Genomic DNA, 24422 nt, shown 5'->3' with positions numbered 1-24422 from the left:
CTCTAATACCATGTGATAGAGCTCTTCAAACTGATCAAAAAAAATGTATTATATCAAAGTCTCAACTTTTCTAGATCAAAAGTTATCAGATCAGGGCACCGCCCTCAAATTGACCAAAACCAATTCTAAAAGCTTAGTCATGGACATTTTGAAAAAAAGTGAAACGTTTTCGTGGCACTGGTGACCATGGCCTATTTGTGCACTGGGGCTGTTCTCGTGCACTGCCACTCAGTTACATCAAAATGCCTCGAAAATGTCAATATGAAAATTGCGTAATCAGAGAATGTATGTCTCGCTCATTATAAAAAGGCCGAGACAAACTTTCAATAATTGGATTGTAACATCGAGTTAAGTCTCTTTTGTTAAGTCACCAGGGGGTAAATAAAACAGACCTTGATACATTTATCGTTCGTTTCAACTTGACAATTCGTTTAAAACTCAGCCTCCTAAATATTTGGGGTAGGTAAAATATGTACAAAGAAATTCATACTTTTCCAACCCGGCGAATCTTTAAAAAAGAAGCGAACAATAAAATATAATTACCCTTTCCAAATAAACCTCTTCGGTGGCGAGTGTAGTCTACTCTGACGTAATTGTAAAATTTATATGATGGGAGTTTGACATAGTACCGTGAGAGGTCTTAAAGCCGACAGCCCAGCCTAATTCCGACCCCCCAAATAACTGTTATGAAAAAAATTCAATGTTTACAAACATTCCCTCTCCAAGTTGAACGATAAACTATTGCTAGAACTCTCGAAACAAAACATCTAACAAGATAGCTGTAATGTCAAGATGTCAATTAATGTAATTAAAAAGTGCGAGTTGTAAAAAATAATTACCTTTTATTCTGGATCAGTTGCTCATGTTTAAAACGATAACAGTTTTGTAATAAAAGTGACTTGTGCGGGAAAAATACGAAACAACTTGGACTGGTTTCCATCAAGAAACAAACAGACTAAATTGTAAAAATGGCGAGAAGTTGAAAAAAGGGCGGATGCGGTAGCACTAATTTGAATAACAAACATCGAATCAATGAGGCGGCAACTATCAACGCCCTCTTTACCACCTATAAGTCCGGATGTTTATTTACGGAAGGTCCGCAATCGGACAGCTCTTCATTTAAGTGTACTCTTTGACGACATATATTATCCTTACTAGAATAGGAGCAAGGTGTCATGTAATACATAATAATTGTAATATACGTCGTCTATTTGTAGTCTTATCATGTGATATATAATATAATGTAATATACGTCGTCTATATGTATCCTTACACAAAGTCCTAGCCCCGCAATCAAGCCAAGTGCCAGTGTAAAGTAATAGAAACCAGGCTTGATTACGTAACGTTTCAAAATGAGCACGCTTGTACACAGATCTCTTTTATATTTTCGTGTGCTTTGGAAAATCAAAACATCTCGTTACTTTTTATGATGCTGTTACTACTGTTGACGTTTATGACGTTGTGCATATTGCAATAAAAAAATATGTTTTGTTATAAGAAGCAATTATTGTTATTTGGTTCAATTGGTTCAATGTATCAAATCTCTCAGTTTAGTTGACACTTTGGTATCTTCGTTGCGTCACAGTGAAAGGTTTGTTTTTATTTTAGTTTGTATCTTTGAAAGACCCCATCGGCTTTAGGCTGGGCTGTCGGCTTTAGGACCTCTCACGGTAATGTAATGTTGTTTGGGGAATTATGAAGTTCTCTGGAATTTCGATTGCATTTATTCAAGTTGATCTTTTATGACTTCTAATGGTACTTTTTCTAACGAGTTTGATTACTCTGTTCTCACACTTATGTCTTTTTTTTTCGAGTCCTTTTCCGTGATTGCTTTTATTTATATTTTTAAAGACAGGTAAGAAGGCATATTGATGTAACTGCCACTGATTGGGCCATTCCAGAAAGAAAAAAATTACCCCCCAATGGATGACATCAATTTTTTAAATAAATTTTGGCACGGAATTCCAGGCAAACTTTAAAGAGAAAGTATTGGAATTCCATGAATTTTACTTAATTTTGCATTAAAGTATTGGAATTCCATGATATTTTTAGGTTACAGTAACGGAATTCCACGGTTTTGATAGGTATTTTGTAAATTTGTTACGGAAATTCCGGACTTTCTTGAAAGCAATTTGCTACGGAAATTCCATGTCGTCCATAGGGGGTTGGGGGGTAACGAATAAAAACTGGAATGGCCCATTCTGAGGTGCATTGCCACTGGTAACTTGGCTCTATCTAACAGTCTAATACCCGAAAACCATTAACAAAATAAAGAAAAATCCTTACCAGATATTTCCAATATAAACACTGTACGATAAGTAAAAAAGGTTATGGAAGGGTAGAGAAAAGGAAACACAATAATGGTACTAAACAACAGTCACAGTCTGGTCAGTCATTTCCAGTCCATGCAGGAGGAGCCATTTTTCTGATTTTGCCGCCAATATAATAAAATTGCCGCGCGGGCGATTTTAAAGTTGGTCAACTGGCTAGCAGAATCTGCTGACACGGTAAAATTTTGGTTGGTAAGAAGATAAGCGAGGTAAAATCTAAACAATATTTGCAGGTAAAAAACTGTGCCTGTTGACCATCCGACCCTGTTGGTTGTTTCACGTGTTTGTCCAGTTCCTTTTGTTCAGTTCCTTTTGGATGACCGAATGCTGGTAAGTTGACTGCTCTCGTCTTATTCTTAGACAAGTACAAACAGGCGAGTTTATTTGCAATCAAGCTAATAGTTTAAACTAAATAACCGCCAAGGCCAAGGCCAAGCTAAGAAGATCAAGTTTTTTCTTCTGATGACATCACAGACGACTGATGTTGATGATGGTAGTCCCCCAATCTACCAATCTCTTTATGGCTAACTACCGTCAACTGCTCTAACTTGGGACTATGTGACAAAATATGGGACAGAAATTCAGCCACCATTTCACCATTCACCAAAAACCTCCAAAGTCATTTGATTGATTTGAGTTAATGTCAAAACAAACGTCAAACGCTCCATTGTTAGCCAGTTAGTCACACTAGCGTCCCACCAAAATGCGCATCAAAGATTAATGCTACGAAAGCGCTATATCGTTTACTTGACTCTCAAGCAAAAAAATGCGCCGCAAAACTTCTAAAGGGATTCATGAAGCTATTTGGGTCGGACAATGTCTGATGTCTGACCGTTATTTCGAGCCCTGCTCAGTCCTAGGATGTTGACTAGAAGCACTTGGCAAGGTTGCTTTTTTGAAAGATCAAATACATTTCCAAAAATGCACCACCCATAACACAGAACATTATTTGCTCGATTTGTACACCCCTGTCCCGCCCTGAAGTTGTACCGTGAAGGTGGGTAACTTGCATCAGTGGAGGCTAACATGCATAGCCCTCAAATTATTGACCTGGCTGGTCCTTAAAATACAAAGTTAAATCAAAACAAAAATGGTAGAGTAGAGCTGTGACCGGACAGTTACATCAAAATGCCTCGAAAATGTCAATATGAAAAATGCGTAATCAGAGAACGTATGTCTCGCTCATTATAAAAAGGCCGAGACAAACTTTCAATAATTGGATTGTAACATCGAGTTAAGTCTCTTTTGTTAAGTCACCAGGGGGTAAATAAAACAGACCTTGATACATTTATCGTTCGTTTCAACTTGACAATTCGTTTAAAACTCAGCCTCCTAAATATTTGGGGTAGGTAAAATATGTACAAAGAAATTCATATTTTTCCAACCCGGCGAATCTTTAAAAAAGAAGCGAACAATAAAATATCATTACCCTTTCCAAATAAACCTCTTCGGTGGCGAGCGTAGTCTACTCTGACGTAATTGTAAAATTTATGTGATGGGAGTTTGACATAGTAATGTAATGTTGTTTGGGGAATTATGCAGTTCTCTGGAATTTCGATTGCATTTATTCAGGTTGATTTTTTATGGCTTCAAGTGGTACTTTTTCTAACGAGTTTGATTACTCTGTTCTCACACTTATGTCTTTTTTTTTCACGTCCTTTTCCGTGATTACTTTTATTTATATTTTTAAAGACAGGTAAGAAGGCATATTGATGTAACTGCCGGAGCTGCGTAGTTCATTTGTTTTGAAATTTTGCTGCTTTGATTGGTCAGTCATTTGAGGGCTATGCATGTTAGCCTCGACTGATGAAAGTTGGGCAAACTGGTCAAAATTTGAAAAAATATTAGAAAAACTAGACCAGCCAATGCTTTCTTTTTCCCTACTCTGGTGACATTCAAGCTAAAAACTCTCATTCCATTGAATTTTCGGTATCTCAAATTCGATCTCGCTGAAATTTAGTTTAGACAGGGGTGTATTTGTGGAAAGTGTAACTTTTTTTTACAAGTGTTGACATTCATAAGGGAATCTTTAATTTTCAGGACCAGACATACTACGATCCACGAGCAGTCTACCAAGAAGATCTTGTCATCTACAATCTAATCAATCCATCACAAGATCCTCACCATCATGATATTAACAAGATGGAGAACACACATTTCAAACAACCCAAATCTTTCAATAACAACAAGTTCAATTTCATAAGAAAAGTTAAAGACGTTTGTAAAACCAAACATAATAGATCAAAATTCCAACCTGTTGATATGTTTATTTCGACGAAAAATGATCCCACGCCCGCAGACCATCGGCAATCTATTATTGAACAGAATAGACCAACCACAAATATTGTAGAAAACTCACATACCACCGATTACAGCCTACCAGACACATCACGATCTACAGATATCAATGAAAATCCTAACCATCTCAATCCATCCCTACCAGAAACTAAGTCTACAAACACTAATGAAACACTTGAAAACATTGCTATTGAAACAAAGGATGATTTCCAACATTTGCATTTTAAACCAATGAAACTACGAATCAAAGATGGGAATAAGATAGTACACAAACACCATGTTATATGTGAAGTTTCTGAATCGCAGGTGGAACAATGGCTTCAAATGAAGAAAGAACATGTCGAACAATTGGAACGAGAATGGCCAAGTGATGAAGAGCTTGATAGGGTATGTTTCTTGCCAGGGATTATATTAGGTAACTCTCAATCATATTTCGAAACACACCCGACTTTACCTATATCTATTCTTATACTTTAATGGGATAAACTTTCGCAGGGATTAAATTTCTCGGGGACTTAATTTTGCGTGTGGCACTATTGGGTGGCAATATTTTGACTTCTACTGTCAAATCATGCATGTTGGTTGTTGAAATACACATTATTTGCATCAAAAGTAACCATTCAAAAAGTATTTATTATACATATTTTGAGTATCGTTTAGAAATATTTCGCGGATGAGGCTCTTCCAAATTTCCAATGGGACTTAATTTTGCGAATGACACCCAAATCTGCGAAACCTGCAAAATTTAATCCCCGGGAAAGTTTATCTTATTAAAGTACCTTAAGGGTATATACTAATTTTGGCGAGCAGCAAAAATTGTAATTAAATTTAATTTTGGCGAGAACTTATTTTGGCAAATAATTTTTTTCTGCCTTATTTTTAGCATTTTTGTCCAAATGAGGGGCATTTGGGAAAAATTCCAAAAATTTTAAATTTGGCGAGAACTAATTTTGGCAAGCGAACAAAATATATAATTTTGGCGGGAACTAATTTTGGTTAAATAAAAACTAAAATAAATTCCCTTAAGGTAATAGGTTCATACTTTATTGGGGGAATTAAGATGGAATGATTTAAGTTAGCAGACATTTTAATCAACGTCACCTTGGCTGTATTGAAAATTAAACGTTCAACTTTACATTACACGTTTATTTTAAAGATTTGGTTCTATTAACAAGGCAATGCCATGATTTTTATTTACCCTTTGTAAAATGACCGGCTTTTCTTACAGAGGTTGTCCGGTTTTTTGTTGAGCGGTCTGGGAATCGTCTTACGCTATAGCTGCCAGCTTGCGAGACACTGACACACAGGTTTTTCGAATCAAGTTCGTTAATCCGTGAACCACTAGGGAACAAGGCAAGCGCACATTCGCCGCATCCATGATGTCACCGACAGGCTTCTTAAGTTTCTGTCTGCCGAATTTCCCTTACATGACATGGGTTGCCCGGGCGAAGCTGCATTCACTTGACAATCGAATCACAGCACTTAGTACCCTTATACTAAGGGACGTTTAAAAGACTGGTTCATACCTGAGAGAGAGGTGAGTGGAAGCTTCACGTAATTTCAAATTTTTACTTTTCTTTTATAGAAACGCATCGGGTCGCACGGAAGAAGATTTTACAATGATCTTTTGAACAAATATGTGAGGGAGAATCGATCTGAAGAAAGACAGCCTACTTTAGCTAAAGGAAATTCTCGGTATTTCAAGAAAGGTGGTTTGAAGGATTTAAGCAAACAAATTATCCCTCGACGTATTCAAGTGCAGTATGATCAAGACCTTTTATCTGATTTATGACACAGGCTTCAAGTAAATAAACTTATACATATACTTTTCATAGAGCCAAAACTTCATCCCGATGTGAACGAGAGAAAGACCTCCAAATTATACTGGGCTTTCTCCTATTGAGAAAAAAACTTTTAGAATCCAGACTTGATTCTTAAGCTGTTAAAAGAGTTTAAAATTCTATCCATAAAAAGCAGACAGTCTTCAAACCCCATCAAGAGTTTCAAGTTCTTCTTTAACTTTCATTGGCTAAAGATTTCCACTGATACGATACGGGATGTGTTTTTAAGGTTTCAACTCTGTTATCTTGGGTTTTTTGGGCGCCTGTAGATTTCCCTGTAAACCACATTGATTTTCATCTCAATGCAATACAATGCTAGATACTAAAGTGTATCCAGTTATAATTGGCAGTGGAAACGAGAATGCCTGTAACTTTTAAAAGGTTTTTACTACTTTTAATATATCTGGATACACTTTACAAAATTCTACTAACGTATTAGAATGGTAATTAAAATTTATTCTATAAGTAAAGTTTTTCGGATTCTGAAAATGTTGGGTATATTTTTTGTCAATTCTTAATATTTTAAGTTTTTGAAAATATAAAAACCAATTTATTACTAGCTGTAGGTTTTATTTATTATAGTTCATGTATTTTCTAGCAAAGATTTTTCATAGATATTTCATAGTATCAGATATATATTTTCACAATATGAAATTACTGAGAAAAATGAAAAAAATATTGATCAAAATGAAATTTTCCCAGAATTACCAAAATCTCAGCCAAAACTAAACAAATTCAGAGCACCAAGACTGCCCTAAAGTTGTAACCTCCTTTTAGTAAAAAACTCGACCTACCGGCGCCAAAAAGCAAAATTTTCGAAAAACGAAAGAATTTGCCCCTTGTTCACCCAAGAATCAAATCTGAAGCGGTATAAAGTAACTGAAGTCAGGCGAAAAAGTATGTCAGGGTGTAAAGAAGGAAATAAAAATTTAAGAACGATCTTATTTAGAAAATCCATTCATTTTTGGCAAAATATAAGGTCCCTTTCAAATCGGTTGCCCCTGTACGCATTTAGAGAAATGATTCCCGGGGCTAGTGTTACTAGAGTGCTAAAGTAAACTGTACTAACAATTTGGCCCTTTGCTTTTTTTTATTTCAAGGGGTATACACTTTCCACTATTCTGCCTAAAGTTTAGTAATAAAAGATTAAACTAGATACTTTAGCCGTGTTTAAGCATTTTATTTCCGTTTCCTCAAATTGTAGGGCTTCTTCCTCGCCGCATTGTTAACCTTTCTTTTATGTGTTTTCTTCATTTTTGGAATACTTATTTTGTTTTCCTGAGAAATTAGTTTTTCGTTCAATACTGTTTTACACTCATTCAAATCTCGTCCCAGTATATAAAATCCATGATTTTTACGAACAAAAATTTTCCATTTGGGATAAGGATATTCTTCCAATAGTGTAAACATAGCTTTCGTATCAGCTGGTGTGGAAAATAAGGTCTCTTCTACACTACAGGGAACATTTAAGGCTTTTGCAACTTCTTCTTTCTCAATGGCGTGTCCATGAAGGGCGGAGAAAGCTCCTTGAACATTTTTCAATAATTGATAATGCATGGGCGTATCGCTAGTCGGTTTTGTTTCAGGTTGTTCCGAAAAATACTCACAACTCCATTTTTCAGTGTCAAACCTACTGACCAAACAGAAATCCGATTTGTAATCCATTTTTCCGGGTAGTTTTCCCGATTTACTGAGTAGTACATATTCTTTATCTTTGATTACAATTTTTGAGGCGCCATTTCCACCAATACGACCATCAGGGGCCATCGGAGCATAACCATGTTCTTCTTCGTACAGCAACAGTTCTAAAGAAGAGTAGAAAACTACAGTGTAGAATTACATCCCTGTTACACAGATCATCCAGATCCCCCTTGAAAAAAATGCGTTCCCGTTTACGCTTTGACCCTTGTCAGGTTTTCAGCAACAAGATGCCTTTGCCAAGGAGTGGCTTCCACAATGAGTTAGCAAGTAGGATAGATCGGGGGTAGACAACTCGGTCACTTAAGCGGTTTTAGACCATGTCGAATCATGTTCATGGTCGAACTTATCAGATGAAGAGATTTGTAATTGTAATTTCATTCATGCGTTGCACTCCTTCGCATGTTTCCGACATAGTTGCTATATGCCTCTTATTGCCTTAAATCCGCCAGATCAGATACAGGGCTGTATAGTTTAAAAACTATATGACAAAAAGGTCCATTACCTGCCAAACCTTTAGTAGCCTGTTCCAATTTCTCTTTTTCCTTTTGATCTCCATTAACTAACTCCCAAAAGGATCCAACTCGAGTACAAGAAAATTTGATTCTTGCTTCACCCGCAGCCAAACTTCTCTCTTCAGCCATTTTGTGATTGATAAAGACTTATTTTGTCGACACACTATTCAACATCTAAGAAATTAATTTTGTCAAGTTAGACTTTTGTATTTGCATGCAACAAAATTACTTAGACCGTGTGTCACAATTTTATGTTTATGTTATACACGCTTTTTTTTATAAGAATAGTGTACTTTGGATGAGGGTCAAGTATTCTTAAGAAAGTGCCAAAATTGAGGGTGAAATATTCTTAACGTATTCTTACTTTTTTAGACTTGTCTTTTTTACAAACATGAGAAATGATCAATTTGAGAGTTTTGGACTTTTGAGTGAACATTTTTAAACTTACATTTCTTCCTCAACGCGTCAATTTATCTCTAACAAAGAAATCAGTTTTTTTCTGTTAACCAAATACAAAATAACTGTATTCTTATCGAATTTTGTGAAATTCACCTTAGAGGGTATTCTTAGGGTATTCTTACGATTTGGCCAATTTTCACCCTGATATTCTTATCTAGAAGAAATTCTTATAGAAAAGCGTGTAAATATAAATCATTGTCAAGTTTTATATGGATACATTCTTGATTAAGCATGTAGTAAATTTGACACCTTCAATAATAAAGACATTTACGACTTGAAAGGAACAAAGACTTTAGAAACATAATAAACCAGCTGCGCTGGAAAGTCAGTCCAAAAGGGTTGGTCTAAAAAGTAGGGTAGCCAATTGGCTACCCCAATAGCAAACCGTAGTGATTCTAAAAATAGACATCAAAATTACTGTTTGTCCGAGTTTTAATCTCATCATCCTTTGAATTAATTTTGGTCAAATGTTAAAAATAATAATCATGACGTTTGCATAGCTGTGTGCTATTGGGCTAGGTTTTAGGGTATTCCTTTTTTGCCCAAATATTTGAAGGCTAGTGCTTTAAATTGTGAAAATACAATGTTAGAACCTTTTAACAGTCATTTAAAGAAATCAGGTTTAAATTTGCTCCGTAACTTTAGTTACTGTAGTTATTTTTGTAAAAAGTACCAAAATCTACTTCTGTTTACTGAGTGCGTTTACCATCTTGTCTTCCTTCCTCTCACACATTCTCTCAAAAATTACAAATCAGACCATTTTTATGGTTAAAAGTACAAAATATTTCTGGACCCCCAACATATTAACAGAGGCTCAAAATGAAAATCAAAACAATCGGTAATCTTATAATAACAAAGGATAATTTACCTTACACCTTAGGGATTCACACCTCTTGTAAGGATATTAGTATATGTAATCCCCGGGGGGGGGGGGGGGCACTGGGTTTGCGGACTGACGATATGTGCGGGCCAAAAATTGGCTTTTAAAATTGCACCCTTACAGTGCAGCAAAAATCAGTGAAAATCATACCCTTAGAGTGCATTTTCCCCCAAATTTTCGATCCCTTTCGTGCAAAAAATGGTCAAAATTCTAGCATTTTTGGTCAAAATATCTAGATTTTTCAAGAATTTTCTGAAATTTCTACCCTTACAGTGCATCTCTAGTTTTTCCGACCCTTACAGTGCATTTTAAACATATTGAAAAAGGTACCCTTAGGACCCGCACATACCCGTCGGTCTTTTTGCCCAGCTGCCCCCCCCCCCCGGATGTAATCAGATGGTCTAAGGGGGGGGGGGGGGGCTCAAGGGGTACTGAATACCGAAATACCGGCAATATTTTCCCGAATTACCGGAATACCGGACATAATTAACTCCAAATACCGTCACTAAAACTTTTACATTTCATTTTGGGCCTATTTTGTGATGAAAAGTATTTCAACGGCAAGAATCGTTGATGAAATAAGGATACCCTGTTGAAAACTTCATTTTCAAGTGCTATTAGCTTAGTATATCAGACGAACGATCTATTATAATCTATAAGTGCAAATAGCATAGAAGAAGTGAAGTTTAATTACTGACAAAGTGCAACCATGTTTTGTGCCGACCTAAAAAAAATTTCGATGGTAACACTTTCTTATTCTTTTTATGGATAATTCTTTAGTTCTAATTTGAGAATTAGGCAGTACCTATCCCAACACCCTTCATTAAAGAAAAGGGCAATAGCATGGTTGCTTGGCCAAGATTGGGGAGGCAAATAAAGAAAGGCAACCTGCAAGGTTTGAAAACATTTTAACAAAATAATGCGAGCAAAGCGAGGGCGAAAAATTTGTGCTAATTTAAAGGTCCGCTGTTGTGGCTAAAAGCGTATTTTGTGATTTGAAATTAGGGAAATTTTTTTAGTCTGTCCATTTGCCTTTGGATCAAATTCTAATCTAATGAAGAAAAAATACATTTGTAAGTGCTCGAGAGAAGGTGTAGCACTTTTTTTGTAAAAAATCATTATTTAAAGGATAGTGGATGGACCATAACCACAAAAAAGTTGCCACTAGACTGACTAAAGGTGGAGCCATTTCCGACCCAATGTCAAAACGCTACTGTTTGGGAGCTAAAGTTGTATATACATACTGTGTGAAAACTGATCGTTTTAGAAAACATGGGTGTATAGTTTTCTAAAATTGAAGAAAGTTTAGCGCCGCAGGCGATTTTTGGAAGACAGTACGGAAAGATTTTAAAGTTACCGAATTACCGAAGTTTTTTTCTTAAAATACCGGACAGAAAAAAGGCCGATACCGTGTCACCGTAAACCTTGAAGCCCCTCCGTCTAAGTTCAATTAGTAGAGAAAACAAGCTCTGAGTATGTATTGAATTACATCTTTGAATATCTTTTTGCATTTTAAAAGTTTTGAGAAATTCCCATCTGCACTTACTCTCGAGTACGTAATAGGCGGGGGCCCCGCTAATTAATTTTTTGGAAATTTTCCACCCAGGACATTCTTATTCCAACCCCCCCCTGCTTATTAATTTTTTGGACTTTTATTTTGAAAGTTCTCTCTTTTGCTTTAATTCTGCTGTATTAGCAGGTTTTTTTTTTGAAATTGGTACCCGAGAAGAAGCCATTGCAATGTTGAAAAATTAACATCTAACGGCGCTACATCATCAAAAGTATTCCAGAAAAAGTAGATCTAGCGCTCTCGATGCATTTTTACTGCTATTCAGTAATGCCGCCCTTAGGGTACCAATTTCAAAAAATCTCCGATCAAAGATTGTTGGTTGGCTGGGATTGAGTAACTTGCTCCAGGGATATATAAGTGATGTCAGTGATGAGAACAAAGGACATTACTAAGTATGCAGACACATGGTCATGATCCACGTGACAATATTTACAGTTTTCTCTTAGGTAAAGAGTGTAAAAAGATGACCTAAAGCGAAGCTAGCACGAAAAGTTTTTATTGGATAGCAAAAAGGTAACACTTTGAAAGATACCCCGATCATTTTAATTTGATAAAGTTCAATAGAAAAGGTTAAAAATGGTTATGCATGGGTAGACATGTACCACAGTTTTGCATAAAAATCTACATTACGAAAAGTCTTTTGAAATGACGTAGATGTATCACTTAAATATTTGACGTCAAATAAAAAATCACACACATGAAAGTTTCTGCAAAAGTTTTAACAACTTCAATTGAGAGAAACCATTTCAGCGTAATGCCGAATTGACTCTGATCCTGATAATATTATCGTGAAAATTTTTTATTGTATTTATAAAGTGAAATAATAAGTGTGAAAATGCTGTCAACATTGAAAGCAAATCAATGTGGCAGACAAGATGAGGAAAAGTGGCTTAAAACAGTTGTCGTTTACGAAGCTGATTTGGAACGAACAAAAAATATTGCAAAATCACGCAATAAGCAAAAATACTCTTCCTCTCAAAGAGACTCCCGCGAAGAAATTGTGAGCCAAAAGAAAAACAATAATAACAAGGGGAGAATAACTCAACTTCGTAACACGGAAGCAAGCTGTGGACAACCAACTTCATTGATCACCTTCTTGGATAAGAATGGTGCCGAAGTTACCGTCACTTCAAAGAAGTTCAATCAACTGAAAAAGTGTGGTTTACTTCCACCCAACGCCATTCCACCCTTGCAAAATCGACCCATCAAAGCGACTCCACCTACAAGTCAACAGTTGATCACCTTCTCAGATAAGAATGGCGCCGAAGTTACCGTCTCTTCAAAGAAGTTCAATCAACTGAAAAAGTGTGGTTTACTTCCACCCAACGCCATTCCACCCTTGCAAAATCGACCCACCAAACCGACTCCACCTACAAGCAAACAGTTGATCACCTTCTCAGATAAGAATGGCGCCGAAGTAACCGTCTCTTCAAAGAAGTTCAATCAACTGAAAAAGTGCGGTTTACTTCCACCCAACGCCATTCCACCCTTGCAAAATCGACCCACCAAAGCGACTCCACCTACAAGCCAACAGTTGATCACCTTCTCAGATAAGAATGGCGCCGAAGTAACCGTCTCTTCAAAGAAGTTCAATCAACTGAAAATGTGCGGTTTACTTCCACCCAACGCCATTCCACCCTTGCAAAATCAACCCACCAAAGCGACTCCACCTACAAGCCAACAGTTGATCAACTTCTCAGATAAGAATGGTGCAGAAGTAACCGTCACTTCAAAGAAGTTCGATCAGCTGAAAGAATGCGGTTTACTTCCACCCAATGTTACCCCACCCTTGCAAGAACGACCTACCGAAGCGACTCAACCTTCAAAAATTCAAGCTGCAAGCCAACAGTTCATCACCTTCATGGACAAGAATGGCGTGGAAGTTACTGTCACCTCAAAGAAGTTCAATCAGCTGAAGGAATGTGGTTTACTTCCACCCAACGCCATTCCACCCTTGCAAGAACGACCTACCGAAGCGACTCCACCTTCGAAAATTCAAGCTACAAGCCAACAGTTGATCACCTTCATGGACAAGAATGGCGTGGAAGTTACTGTCACCTCAAAGAAGTTCAATCAGCTAAAGGAATGCAGTTTGCTACCACCCAATGCTATTCCACCAATGCAAGATCTGTCTACCAGGGGCGCTTCACCTTCCCAAAACGTGTCGAGCTCAGTCACTGAAGAATACTTCGAGCTGAGACAACACGAAGAAAACAAGAGCGAAGACGCAAAATCACTTCAAGCACTCCTCGAACTAGCAAAAGGTGACGACTTATCAAAAGAACGAATCACCTTCTACAAAGAACTAATGAAGGAAGCTCAAGAAGCTGCCTTGCCATATGACGATGGTCAATGGTAAAAGTTGATACAAATGAAAAATAAGCAAAACATTTACGTTATAAAAACCAAAAATCTTCAAAATCCTGTATTGTTTTTACACTATGTAAATATAACTCCATATATAATTACGTTCCGTCATCTTAATTTTCAAATCCTAAAAGTATTAACGTTTATTTATAGCATTCTATACAAAATTGATGCCAAAATGGAGGTCTTTGGTACAAAAATCCAAAAATATCATTATGGAAAATCTTGTATCTGACTTTGACATCTCAGAGTTTGTTAAACTATTGTTTTTAACTAAAAGCATGAAATTGTCTTAGAGCAGATATATATTAGAGCAGATATCCATTGGAAAAAATCTACCTGTTCATGCAGCAAAAATTTTTGTAAAACGTCTTTTCCTCTAAATTTGAGAGAAATTTTAAATTTGATCGACGTTTTGGGGGCCACACGGACTATACTGATTTATGCATGGTATATAATAATCAACAGTTTTTAATTGAATATTTTTTCCTCTTCTTCAAAACCTCCTGCTATAAATCATTATACACATTTTCTTATAAGAACAAACTATATAAGAACATAGGGCTTCGATGGCCAAAATATCAAGAATAAGTTAAAAACATTTTAAGGCTTCGCAGACTTTAAAACACCCAATTTCTTAGGAAAATGGATAAAAATACTAAAAACATTGCGAAAATAAGAACATATTAAGAACATTTTTAGGCTTAAAAGTCGAAAAGTTATGAACATCCGAAGGCTTCAAAAATTTTGCCTGCTCTTATGAGAAAAAAAAAAACGTGTACCCATATGTCTAAAATATTATTATGTGATACAGGGCGTATTAAAATATTATTTATTTATTTATTTTAGAAGGGAGCTATGTATAATTTGACAAAAGGGTATACCCCTTTCAAAGTTTCCCAATGATGAAATTGTTATCAAGTAAAACAAGGGCACATCAAAGTATTCTTTAGTTTCAGACTTATGGATATTGCAGGATGAAGAAGAGGGGGTTGGGTCTACCTAAACTTCTCCAATTTCTCGTGACTAAAATGATATCAAGTGAGACAAGGGTATTTTAAAGTACACGCTTTTTTTTTATAAGAATGGTGTTTTTTCATTTCATCATGGATATTCTTAACTTTTTGGCGAAAATCATCCAAAAATATTTTTACGGTATTCTTAGGTTAAGATCGAAATTGGCAATCTACAGGTTAAAATGCATTAAAAATGGCATTCTTACGTTCAGTTTATAAATTCCACGATGGCGATATTCTTACCATATTCTTAATTTTTTGGCCATTTTCATCATGGACATTCTTATAAAGTGTATTCTTATAAAAAAAAAGCGTGTATTTTTAAAATTCAGAATAATGATATTTGCCGGAAAAAGAAGTGGTAAGGTCCACCTACCCCAGCTTCCCGTGACTAAAATGCTATCAAGTGAGACAGGGGTGTTTTAAAGTATTTTTAAAATTCAGAATAATGATATTTGCCGGAAAAAGAAGTGGTAAGGTTTACCTACCCCAGTTTCCCGTGACTAAAATGCTATCAAGTGAGACAGGGGTGTTTTAAAGTATTTTTGAAATTCAGAATAATGATATTATTGCCGGGAAAAGAAGTGGTAAGGTCCACCTACCCCAGTTTCCCATGACTAACTAAAATGTTATCAAGTGAGACAGGGGTGTTTTAAAGTATTTTTGAAATTCAGAATAATGATATTATTGCCGGGAAAAGAAGTGGTAAGGTCCACCTACCCCAGTTTCCCATGACTAACTAAAATGTTATCAAGTGAGACAGTGGTGTTTTAAAGTATTTTTCAAATTCAGAATAATGATATTGCCGGAAAAATAAGTGGTAAGGTCAACCTACCCCAGTTTCCCATGACTAAAATGCTATCAAGTGAGACAGGGGTGTTTTAAAGTATTTTTCAAGTTCAGAATGATAACACCACAAGATGAAGATGTACAGAAGGGAAATTTAGTTTTAACATACCTATATGTATTAACCAAGTGTTTAAGAGTTGTTTTGCTTTCATCGTGATTCTAAAGAATATAATAAAACGACTGAATCATAAATGAATTTTTAGAGTATTTTTTGAAAGTTTACCCCCCCCCCCCCCCGGCTCCAAGTCTTTGGTTTACTCTGGTCCGTGAAATACACGGCTATCCCGCAACCTAGCCAAATTGACTACATCAATTGGCAGGGCCTTTAGACCAACCCAGCCCAAAAGGCTAAAAAGATAAAGTACAAATAAAAGGTCAAGCTTTGATAAAATCTTGGCAGCTTTGAAGAGCGTATCAATTTGATTGGAACGTCCAAACAAAAAATGATCAGCGCTCAGTAGGATCCGTCCAAATCAGAAGTCTGTAGAGCAAATTTATCTCGCCTTAGAAAATTAGAATGAATAATCATTTTATCATCTTTTGACCTTTCTGACAACTCTAACATACCTGGAGGGCACTACACGCTTTTTTCTTTAATATACTTTTATAAGAATATTCATGATAAAATTGGCCGAAAAATTAAGAAATGGTAAGAATACCACAACCATGAAATTTGGAACTGAACTTATTAAAGAATACCATTTTTAGGGCAATTTCCCTGTAAATCACTAATTACCTCTTAAATCTAAGTTTCTGATTTTCCCTACCCCTACAGGGACTGTCAGGTCCCAAAAAGGCATCCGATGAAATCTTTGTTTTCTTTGCTCTTCTCTTCTTTCCTCTTTTCATTTCGTTTCTTTGAAAAAAAAACAAAGGGATAAAATTTGATTAATTTTTCTGCTATTCATACATACATTTCAATTTGATAATTTGAAGTTCAAGGATATACTTCAAAAATGATTGTGTGAATACACGTTTTTTTTTTAAGAAACTAATTTTACCAAGCAGCCTCAATGCTTCTTAAGAAATCGGCCTTTTGAGCCTTAAATGTTTCTAAACTTTTTGACATAATTAGCCTATTTTTTATGAAAACAAAAAAACATTTGTTTTTATTGGTTCTTAAAAAAACCGAATTAAAAAATGATATTTACTCATTCTGAGCCTGAGATGTTTCTTAGTTTTTAGACATTCTGAGCCTCATGTTTCTTAAAAGTGTGTTTCTTAAAAAAAACGTGTATCTTACTTCTATTTCCCCGACAATTTCGTAATTTTAGCAATTTCGATTTAAGATATCAATAAACTATTAAGCTCCAAAATCCGTCAAATAATCAACACTATTTCAAATGAAATGGATATAGAATTTTAATTAATTTGATTTCGCGGCCTATGTAGAAAATAAATACATTCTTCAAAAATAAAACAGGGAAACATTTCGAAATGTTCTGTTATATCTGAGCAAATACTATATGCGATTTGAGGAGAGCTTTTTTAAAAAGTTTCTTCTCAACAGATAGATAGTTTAGAAAAAAAGATTTTATCATTTTATACGTTTGAAATTTGTTGGATTTAATGTGTTTTTTTTAGAGAAAAACCGTATTACACCCCCTTCTCACACCAGGTAGGATTTTTTCAGCCAGTGGGGGTAAAAATTAACAGACTAAAACTCGATTAGGATTGATAATCCCATATTTCTATAGCTGGGGATTTCAATTCTTTTGTTTTCCAGTCAGAAAATTCAGTGGGAAAGGGAAAAACAGCATTATATTTAGCAGTGAGGATTGGTACATTTGGTTATTTTCAGTGGGGACAAAAATTGGAGGATAATTTTCCACCGGGGACGATATTTTGGCCAATTTTTCCGGTGGGAAGGGTTGCCAGTGGGTCTGTAAGAAGGTCGTATTTTCCTGTTGAGGAAGTCCAAGGTAAAAAATTTCATTCAATTGAGTTCCAGGGGGGGTATACGAAAACCTGTCATAAATAACTGGAATTCCATGGGGGTAGTTTTTAAATATCAGGATTGTGGACCAGTCCAGGTAAGCCTTTTATGATTTTATCCTAGAAATGCCTAATATAGTTGACATCACCCAAATTATCTTTCCACGAAAATTATCTTAACGCAATCTTCTGCTTATTTTAGAAACTGCATAGTCTGTAAAACATTAAAATGGTGCTTTGCCTGAAAATTCATTACATACATCAAACTGATCGTATCGCATTTGCAGTTGTGTACATTCTATTGGCAATTACCATCATAACCATCAACTCTCTTGTTCTTTATGTGATGACTTCACGTAAAATGCACACCAAATTTTCATTTAGGATCATTTTCGTGTTAACTATTTTACAAATTATCTACGGATTGGTCTCTTGTACTTCGTGGGTATTGGCTTTGTTTTTAAGTCAAAATCTAAGTTGTTTTAAAGTCAAAGTTCTTCACATGTTACCAAACTTGACCAGTTATCTATCGCATGGTACAGTTCTTTTCCTCGCGTTGGATCGCTTCTTACGTGTTAATTTCATGAAAATATTGAAAACCAAAATTACTGAACGAAAATATTATTTCTTCTATTGTATCTACATGTTTATGGCAACTTTACAAGCTATTTTTGTTACATTTGGTGTTCCTGTCTTTGGTGAAGATGTTACATTCGTCATCATTTTTATAGATCTTTTCTTCGTACTTTTAACTTTAACACTTTATATTTTATCTATCTGGAAGTTACGGAAACATCAAGACCATTCAAGAAATTTATCAAATTCTGATCGAGACATTACCAAACTATCAAGAATATATTTATATATTATCGTAGTGTGTTACGTGCCTTATTTGATTATTTACTTATGGCAAGTCTTGGATACAAAGGCTTCGAATCGAATGTTGGGGCTATCTGACGAAATTTCTGATATCATTTTGAGTTTATCTGGAATTGCGAATGCTACCATCTTTCTTCGATTTGCTGTCAAAAGAAAAACAGTTTCTGGAGATGTAAAAGTGTCAAGTTAATGCAAAGAAATTAACTGAAATATTTTTTTCAGGGTTTTAGACATTCTTTTAGCTATTTAGAAAAATTTTCTTTGAAAAAAAATGACCAATGATAATTCATTATTTGCTGCAAAGATTTCAATTTTAAAGTGATTTAGCTTGAAATCTTTATCTTTATTTCACAGGATCCGAACTAACTTTGTGAACTTATACATTTTCAGGGAAAATTACTTGGATTTTAATTGACGAGTTTAAGCTCTGGTCTCGTCTCTTGAAAAAGAGAAAAGTTTGTCATAGTTTTTATCACTACCTATATCTTTTCTGGGGGGGGGGGGGTTCATGGTTGGCGGAGGAGCGGAATCGGCCCTTTTTTCGGACGGAGTGGCGGAAGTGTGGCAAGAATTTAGACGGAATTACGAAAATTGGATTCCGAATTTCAAAGGAATTTTCAGTGGCGGAATTTTGGTTCATTTTTAGACGGTTTGGCGGAAATTGGAGAAAAAATTGGCGGAATTGCGGAATCGGGTACCCCCTGAACCCCACCTTTTTCTTCCAGACCCGGTATAAAATTGGCTGATAATCATCCCCAGTGGAAAATTATACTCCAATTTTTGTTTCCACTGAAAATAATCAAATAAACGAATCCTCACTGCAAAATTTTCTGACTTGAAAACAATGGATTTCAAATCCTCAGCCATGAAACAAACAAGGAAATATCAATTCTCATCGAGTTTCAGTCTGTTTATCCCCACTGGCTAAGAACATCCTACCGGGTCTGCGAGAAGGGCAATGTAAGTGAAGGGAAATTGGTAGTTGACTAATTTGGATAAAGAATTTCTGTAAGATATTATTCCCATAAGAAAAATATGAAGAAAAGTACAAGAGAAAGCTGATCCAAAATCATGTCATAAAATCTATGAATAAAATCAAACGACGTACAAATTTAAGTTGTAAACTTTTTCTTGAATTATACTAATAAAAGAATAAGTATAGTAGGGCGACAATGAAAAATGTAGTGTTTCCGGAAACCAGCCGGGTGAATTTTTCCGGCCGGCTGCATGAGAGCTTTTTTCCTTCACCTACATTCCAGAAACACTAAATTTTTTTATTTTCGCCTAAAATGCAAATAATTATGTTAGTTGTGAGCCCAAAGTAAAGTTCACTATTTTAAGGGAGTTGGTTTCTTGGTTTTGAAACGCCTTGATTGAGAGATTCTTTTAAGGTAAAAGCAAAAAGACCAACATTGGAGATGTTTAGACTAAAAACTGGTCAAAAATCACTTTTACATTAAAAGAGCAAGCATTTGGTTCTCCACAGCAGGCCCAAAAATAGCGCCTATAAGAGCGCAATACAAGAAGGTCTCAATTAATGGCATACACGCTGAACTCAACTTCTAACACGGAGAGTATCAATACTATTTAATTCATTTATAAACATTATGCTCAAGTATAAAACAGCTACCGTGAAAAGCACAGGTCAAAATCATATAATGACGCTGTGCCGACGAATCGAGGTTCTATTCATCGCGCAATCAACGAAGACAAAAGTAACCATGACGACCATCCAAGATCTTGGATGAAGTTCAAATTTGATATTTTTATTCCCGTCCTTGAAAATACAACTAAAAAATATCATCAATGCTTTTTAAAAAGAGTCAGTGATAGAGAATCATAACATAAAGTCTCTATTATTTCGATTCATTTAAAAGTGACATTTCCATAATTAATAGTTTAGTAATTACTGTTATACATTTGGGGATCATGTAAAACATTTTTTTCGAAATAAACTCATTTCAACTACACTTGGAGGTTTCTGGGGAATTCGTAAATAGTAAATTGCATACTGATACAGTCTGCTAGACATTAATAAGGTAATATTTGCTCTTCATCTTTGATTCTTTCTACAGTGATTAGATTGACATATGCGCGATAAAATTTCTATTATTGGTCTTCAGAGGTTAACATATTCTTTGAAAACTTAACTTCTGATACTCAGGGTATAAAACAGCATTCAAACTCAAAAGGCTAAAAAAGACGAACAATTCGTTTGTTGACGAAATTTTCTCCCCAAGAATTTCTTACTAATAAGGTAATATGTAAAAGATTGATTCTACTAGAAGTTTTTAGAGGTGAATTTCTTATGTCCAGTTCCAAGGTATCTATCAACATAATCATACACGGTTCGGGCACGTCTAGGCAGAGAGAGGATATCATCTGTGCTCACCTTTTTAGGAACAACACGAAAATCTTCAGGAATCTCACTATCAGGAATTCTCTTCATTGTGCTCCAATTTATTCGAGCACCACAACCATCAAATTGATTCGATTGGGTTACTTGTGCACTCAAGCTTCTTTGGCCACTCTTTGAAATGCTTAATCGCCCATCACCACTGAATGTGAATGTGAACGTTGCAAACACAGATTGACTACGAAGATCAAACCGAAAGGAGCCACTTGGTGGATTGCCACATGTAGTAGTGCCATCACATCCCTCAACTTTTGCCCAAACTCGATTACATTGAGGACATTTTCTCAGATCGTTATCGCCAACATTGGTGAGAAGAGTGAGACCCTCCATTCTTAGGTCAAATATAATTGCTCTGATTTGATTTGTCATGTTTGCAATATAACCAGCTTGGATTAAAGCCTCTGGGCCAAGAAAATCGAATCCTAATTTTTTACTAACCTTCTCTTTTGCCTTATCGACTTCCTGTTCCATAAAATTCTTGAATTCGAAGAATAAATCTGCTTTCTCAGTGTCTGACTCTGTTAATTCAGCTCTCAGTTTATCAAAGTCTTTTTTGGCACGTTTGAACAGGTTGACAAATTCATCAGTAACTTTGAGGATTTTAACACGACTTTGATTGATCTTAAACATTCTGAAAAAGAGCTCACTATTGATATCTATCTTATGCTTTTTACCATGGCATTTTGATACAATTTGTTGACAAAGATCTTCTCCAGTGGTGTTGGTTCCAGTGAAAACAACATCGGAAATGTCAAGGTCTTCAATGCATGCCTCGGTGAACTCCCTCTCACTCCATTTCAATTCTCGATCCATATGAGTGACAACGACTCCAAGACATCCCATTGGTAAAGCTACAAAACGTTCAGCATATTCTTGGACACTGCTTAATGAGTCGTCCAGTCGTAGTTCAGCTTTTACAACAATGAGAAACCTTGAAACAGCTTGATAATTAAGAGCTGCCGCAATTTCCATGTTATGCTCAAGTTTCTCTTTCCGTGGATTTGTCCCTGGAGTATCAGCTATCATCAAACTCTTATCAGCTGTCCAAAGGTAATCCATCGTTTTTGTGAAGCTTGATTCTCCATCAGAGCTCCTACCTGTTTCTCCCGTCAATTTTTCTACGATTGTCGATTTTCCAGCACCCACATTACCAACAAGTACGGCATAAGGTGCAGTGTCAACATCAACATCCTCAATGTCAAGTAAATTTGCTGTAAAAAAAAGCGAAAGTTTTTGTTTAACGTCGGGTTTTTATCATCGAGGTTATTAAAGTCTAGGAATAAATCAAAAAAAAATGTCGAACAATAAAACAAATCAAAAATAAATCGTGATTTTACCCCTCGATTATAGTTCGGTTCACCAATTTCTGGAGTATGAATATTTATCCACGTAAAATTGGGGTCAATTGAATAAAAGAGTACTTTCTGAAAGTAATTTTGTTTTGTTTTTAAATAAGAGTGATATCGTTTTCTTATTCGTCACGTTTAACCCTTTAAGTGCCAATGTCGTATATATCAGACATGGGCTATGTAGGAGGGCGAAGCCCTCCTGTAATGCCCAGTTTGAGTTAGAAATAGTCATTTTAGGTCTAACTCGTAGGAATCGGATTGGGCTTTCATGGACAAGCAAAAAAAATAATCAAAAGTGAGTCTTTCCAGCCAGATTTTAAGCCAAAAAGTCAAAAAAATGCAAAAATTTGACGAAAATCCACTTTTTTAAGATTTTGACCGTTTTTTGACCATTTTTGGTCAACCAGTGATCCAAGAACCTTTAAATTTGGCCCTGATCAACTTGAGTCTGTCCTCCAGCGAATTAGTTTGAAGTTTAACCACTCGGCACCTTTCTATCATTCGATTTTCTTTAAAAAACTTAGAAAAAAATGAACGATGCACTTAACCCTATTGGCCCCAAGCTTTTTTGACTTTGGTATCCCCAGGGGGGGGGGGGGGGTAGAATCTACCACCCTCGATTGATTTTGATCTAGAAGAGCTATGGTCATGAAATTTGGTACAGATATTCCCCATCATGACACAAATTTCCAGGAAGAAAAACATTGATGACGTCATTCAAAAACCGATGACGTCATCACAAAATTTTCACCTATCGGAAATAACCCAAATATATGGTTTACAAAAAATGTCTATTACAGTCGAACCAATAAAGATATTTAGATTCTGTTTGAAGATTCAGAAAGGTAAAAGGTTGTTATTTATCATAATTGCCGGTTTTGAAATTTCCATGGAGATTTTTTCTTAAAATCTATGCTGAAGATGAGTAAAATTTTCAAAATTTGATGACGTCATCATTTTCAATTTTTTTTTCTTCCATTTTTTAAATTTATAATGTCAATGCCTATCACTTGTCAAAATTTGAAAATGATTGAATAAATAATTCAGAAGTTATATCTGCACTTTTAAATTTTGAGTTTTAAGCGATTTTAGCTGGGTTTTATGTCATGTTTCACAATAAATTCATAAAACCTGATCTGGACAACCTATGACCCTAAAATTTTGCACAAGTACTCTTAATAAGATTTTCAGAAAGTTTCAAGTCGTTTAAAAAATTTTTCTCAGAGATATTCACAAAAGAACTCCAGCGTGGTAGATTCTACCCCCCCCATGGGGCTAATAGGGTTAAAGGGTTAATTCACAAGCTTTTTCACATTGGATTGACACGGATGTGGAGCAAGATTGGTCAGAAAAAAGGAAAAGAAAAACACTTTTTGCTTATATCAGCATAGTATAACAATAGGCAGACATTCTCCTAATAAGAAATATGTGTCCGATATGAAACGGGAACTCTTATTTAAAAATAAATCTTTAAGTTTAGTAATCTTTGATGATCGAATCCCCTGCCCCGCCCGACAAGGCCTATCCTTGCAAGCGTGCGCAAGAAAATTCCCACCCCAAGAGGTGTTATTCACAACAAAAATACTACAAATACATAATAATCATTATAATACTTACACAGTGCGCCCTTAAGCTTCTTTGCAGTATTTGTTAATGCCATGATCAAATATTGTTATTGAGGTCTTTTAAAAGTCTGCGTGCGTTAGTTGACTCTTTCTCTGCGTTGATGAACTGAACTTGCATCTTTAACTGACGCTTCAAATCAATCATAGTTGTTCAACCGCAATCGAGACAATGGAAATAACTATTTTGGCCTTATAAGTCAATTTTTTTTGAAATCATGCAAACAAAAAAAAACCTTTTAGAAATAAAATGAAAGTACTTGTATTTCATGTGACTTCCAAAAATAGTTGGCGAGAGAAAATAATGTCAAGAAGAGCAAAACTGAAAGTAATTTTAGAAATATTTGGTATTATAGCCCTGTAGCATTGAGTTTTTACCCATGCCCTTAAAACATTTT

General features: G+C 35.6%; 3 protein-coding genes across 4 annotated transcripts; 1 reads left to right on the top strand and 2 right to left on the bottom strand.

Moving 5' to 3' along the window:
* Nucleotides 1-2596: 2596 nt before the first annotated feature.
* LOC136800692 (uncharacterized) lies at nt 2597-7173 on the top strand. Its single transcript, XM_067057353.1, has 3 exons — nt 2597-2660; nt 4371-5015; nt 6214-7173. The coding sequence occupies exons 1-3, from the start codon at nt 2655-2657 to the stop codon at nt 6418-6420; spliced, it is 858 nt and encodes a 285-aa protein (XP_066913454.1). The 5' UTR covers nt 2597-2654; the 3' UTR covers nt 6421-7173.
* A 469-nt stretch (nt 7174-7642) lies between these two features.
* LOC136800677 (uncharacterized) lies at nt 7643-15967 on the bottom strand. 2 transcript variants are annotated; one of them, XM_067057342.1, is made up of 3 exons: nt 15933-15967; nt 8673-8856; nt 7643-8274 (listed from the first exon to the last, which is right to left on the bottom strand). In XM_067057342.1, the coding sequence occupies exons 2-3, from the start codon at nt 8809-8811 to the stop codon at nt 7649-7651; spliced, it is 765 nt and encodes a 254-aa protein (XP_066913443.1). In that variant the 5' UTR covers nt 8812-8856; nt 15933-15967; the 3' UTR covers nt 7643-7648. The 2 variants fall into 2 exon arrangements, with proteins under 2 accessions (XP_066913443.1, XP_066913434.1); XM_067057333.1 differs by lacking the exon at nt 15933-15967 and having other exon boundaries at nt 8673-8891.
* A 4622-nt stretch (nt 15968-20589) lies between these two features.
* LOC136800667 (uncharacterized) lies at nt 20590-24220 on the bottom strand. Its single transcript, XM_067057322.1, has 2 exons — nt 24020-24220; nt 20590-22264 (listed from the first exon to the last, which is right to left on the bottom strand). Exons 1-2 carry the CDS (start codon nt 24060-24062, stop codon nt 20919-20921), a joined length of 1389 nt encoding a protein of 462 aa, XP_066913423.1. The 5' UTR covers nt 24063-24220; the 3' UTR covers nt 20590-20918.
* Between the last annotated feature and the right edge of the window lie 202 nt (nt 24221-24422).

This window comes from Clytia hemisphaerica, unplaced genomic scaffold (genome assembly GCF_902728285.1).
Source record: "Clytia hemisphaerica strain Z4C2 unplaced genomic scaffold, Clytia hemisphaerica genome assembly, whole genome shotgun sequence".
In the NCBI taxonomy this organism is placed as follows: Eukaryota; Metazoa; Cnidaria; class Hydrozoa; order Leptothecata; family Clytiidae; genus Clytia; species Clytia hemisphaerica.
This window is presented reverse-complemented; position numbering and strand designations above follow the sequence as displayed.

Excerpts from the sequence above, each read along its gene's own strand:
- LOC136800692 (XM_067057353.1), top strand. Across the intron at positions 5,016-6,213 it reads GTGATGAAGAGCTTGATAGG|AAACGCATCGGGTCGCACGG; the intron begins GTATGTTTCTTG and ends TTTCTTTTATAG.
- LOC136800677 (XM_067057342.1), bottom strand. The coding sequence starts at position 8,811 with ATGGCTGAAGAGAGAAGTTTGGCTGCGGGTGAAGCAAGAATCAAATTT. Across the intron at positions 8,275-8,672 it reads GGCTACTAAAGGTTTGGCAG|AACTGTTGCTGTACGAAGAA; the intron begins GTAATGGACCTT and ends ACTCTTCTTTAG.
- LOC136800667 (XM_067057322.1), bottom strand. The coding sequence starts at position 24,062 with ATGGCATTAACAAATACTGCAAAGAAGCTTAAGGGCGCACTGT. Across the intron at positions 22,265-24,019 it reads GAAGCTTAAGGGCGCACTGT|CAAATTTACTTGACATTGAG; the intron begins GTAAGTATTATA and ends TTTTTTTTACAG.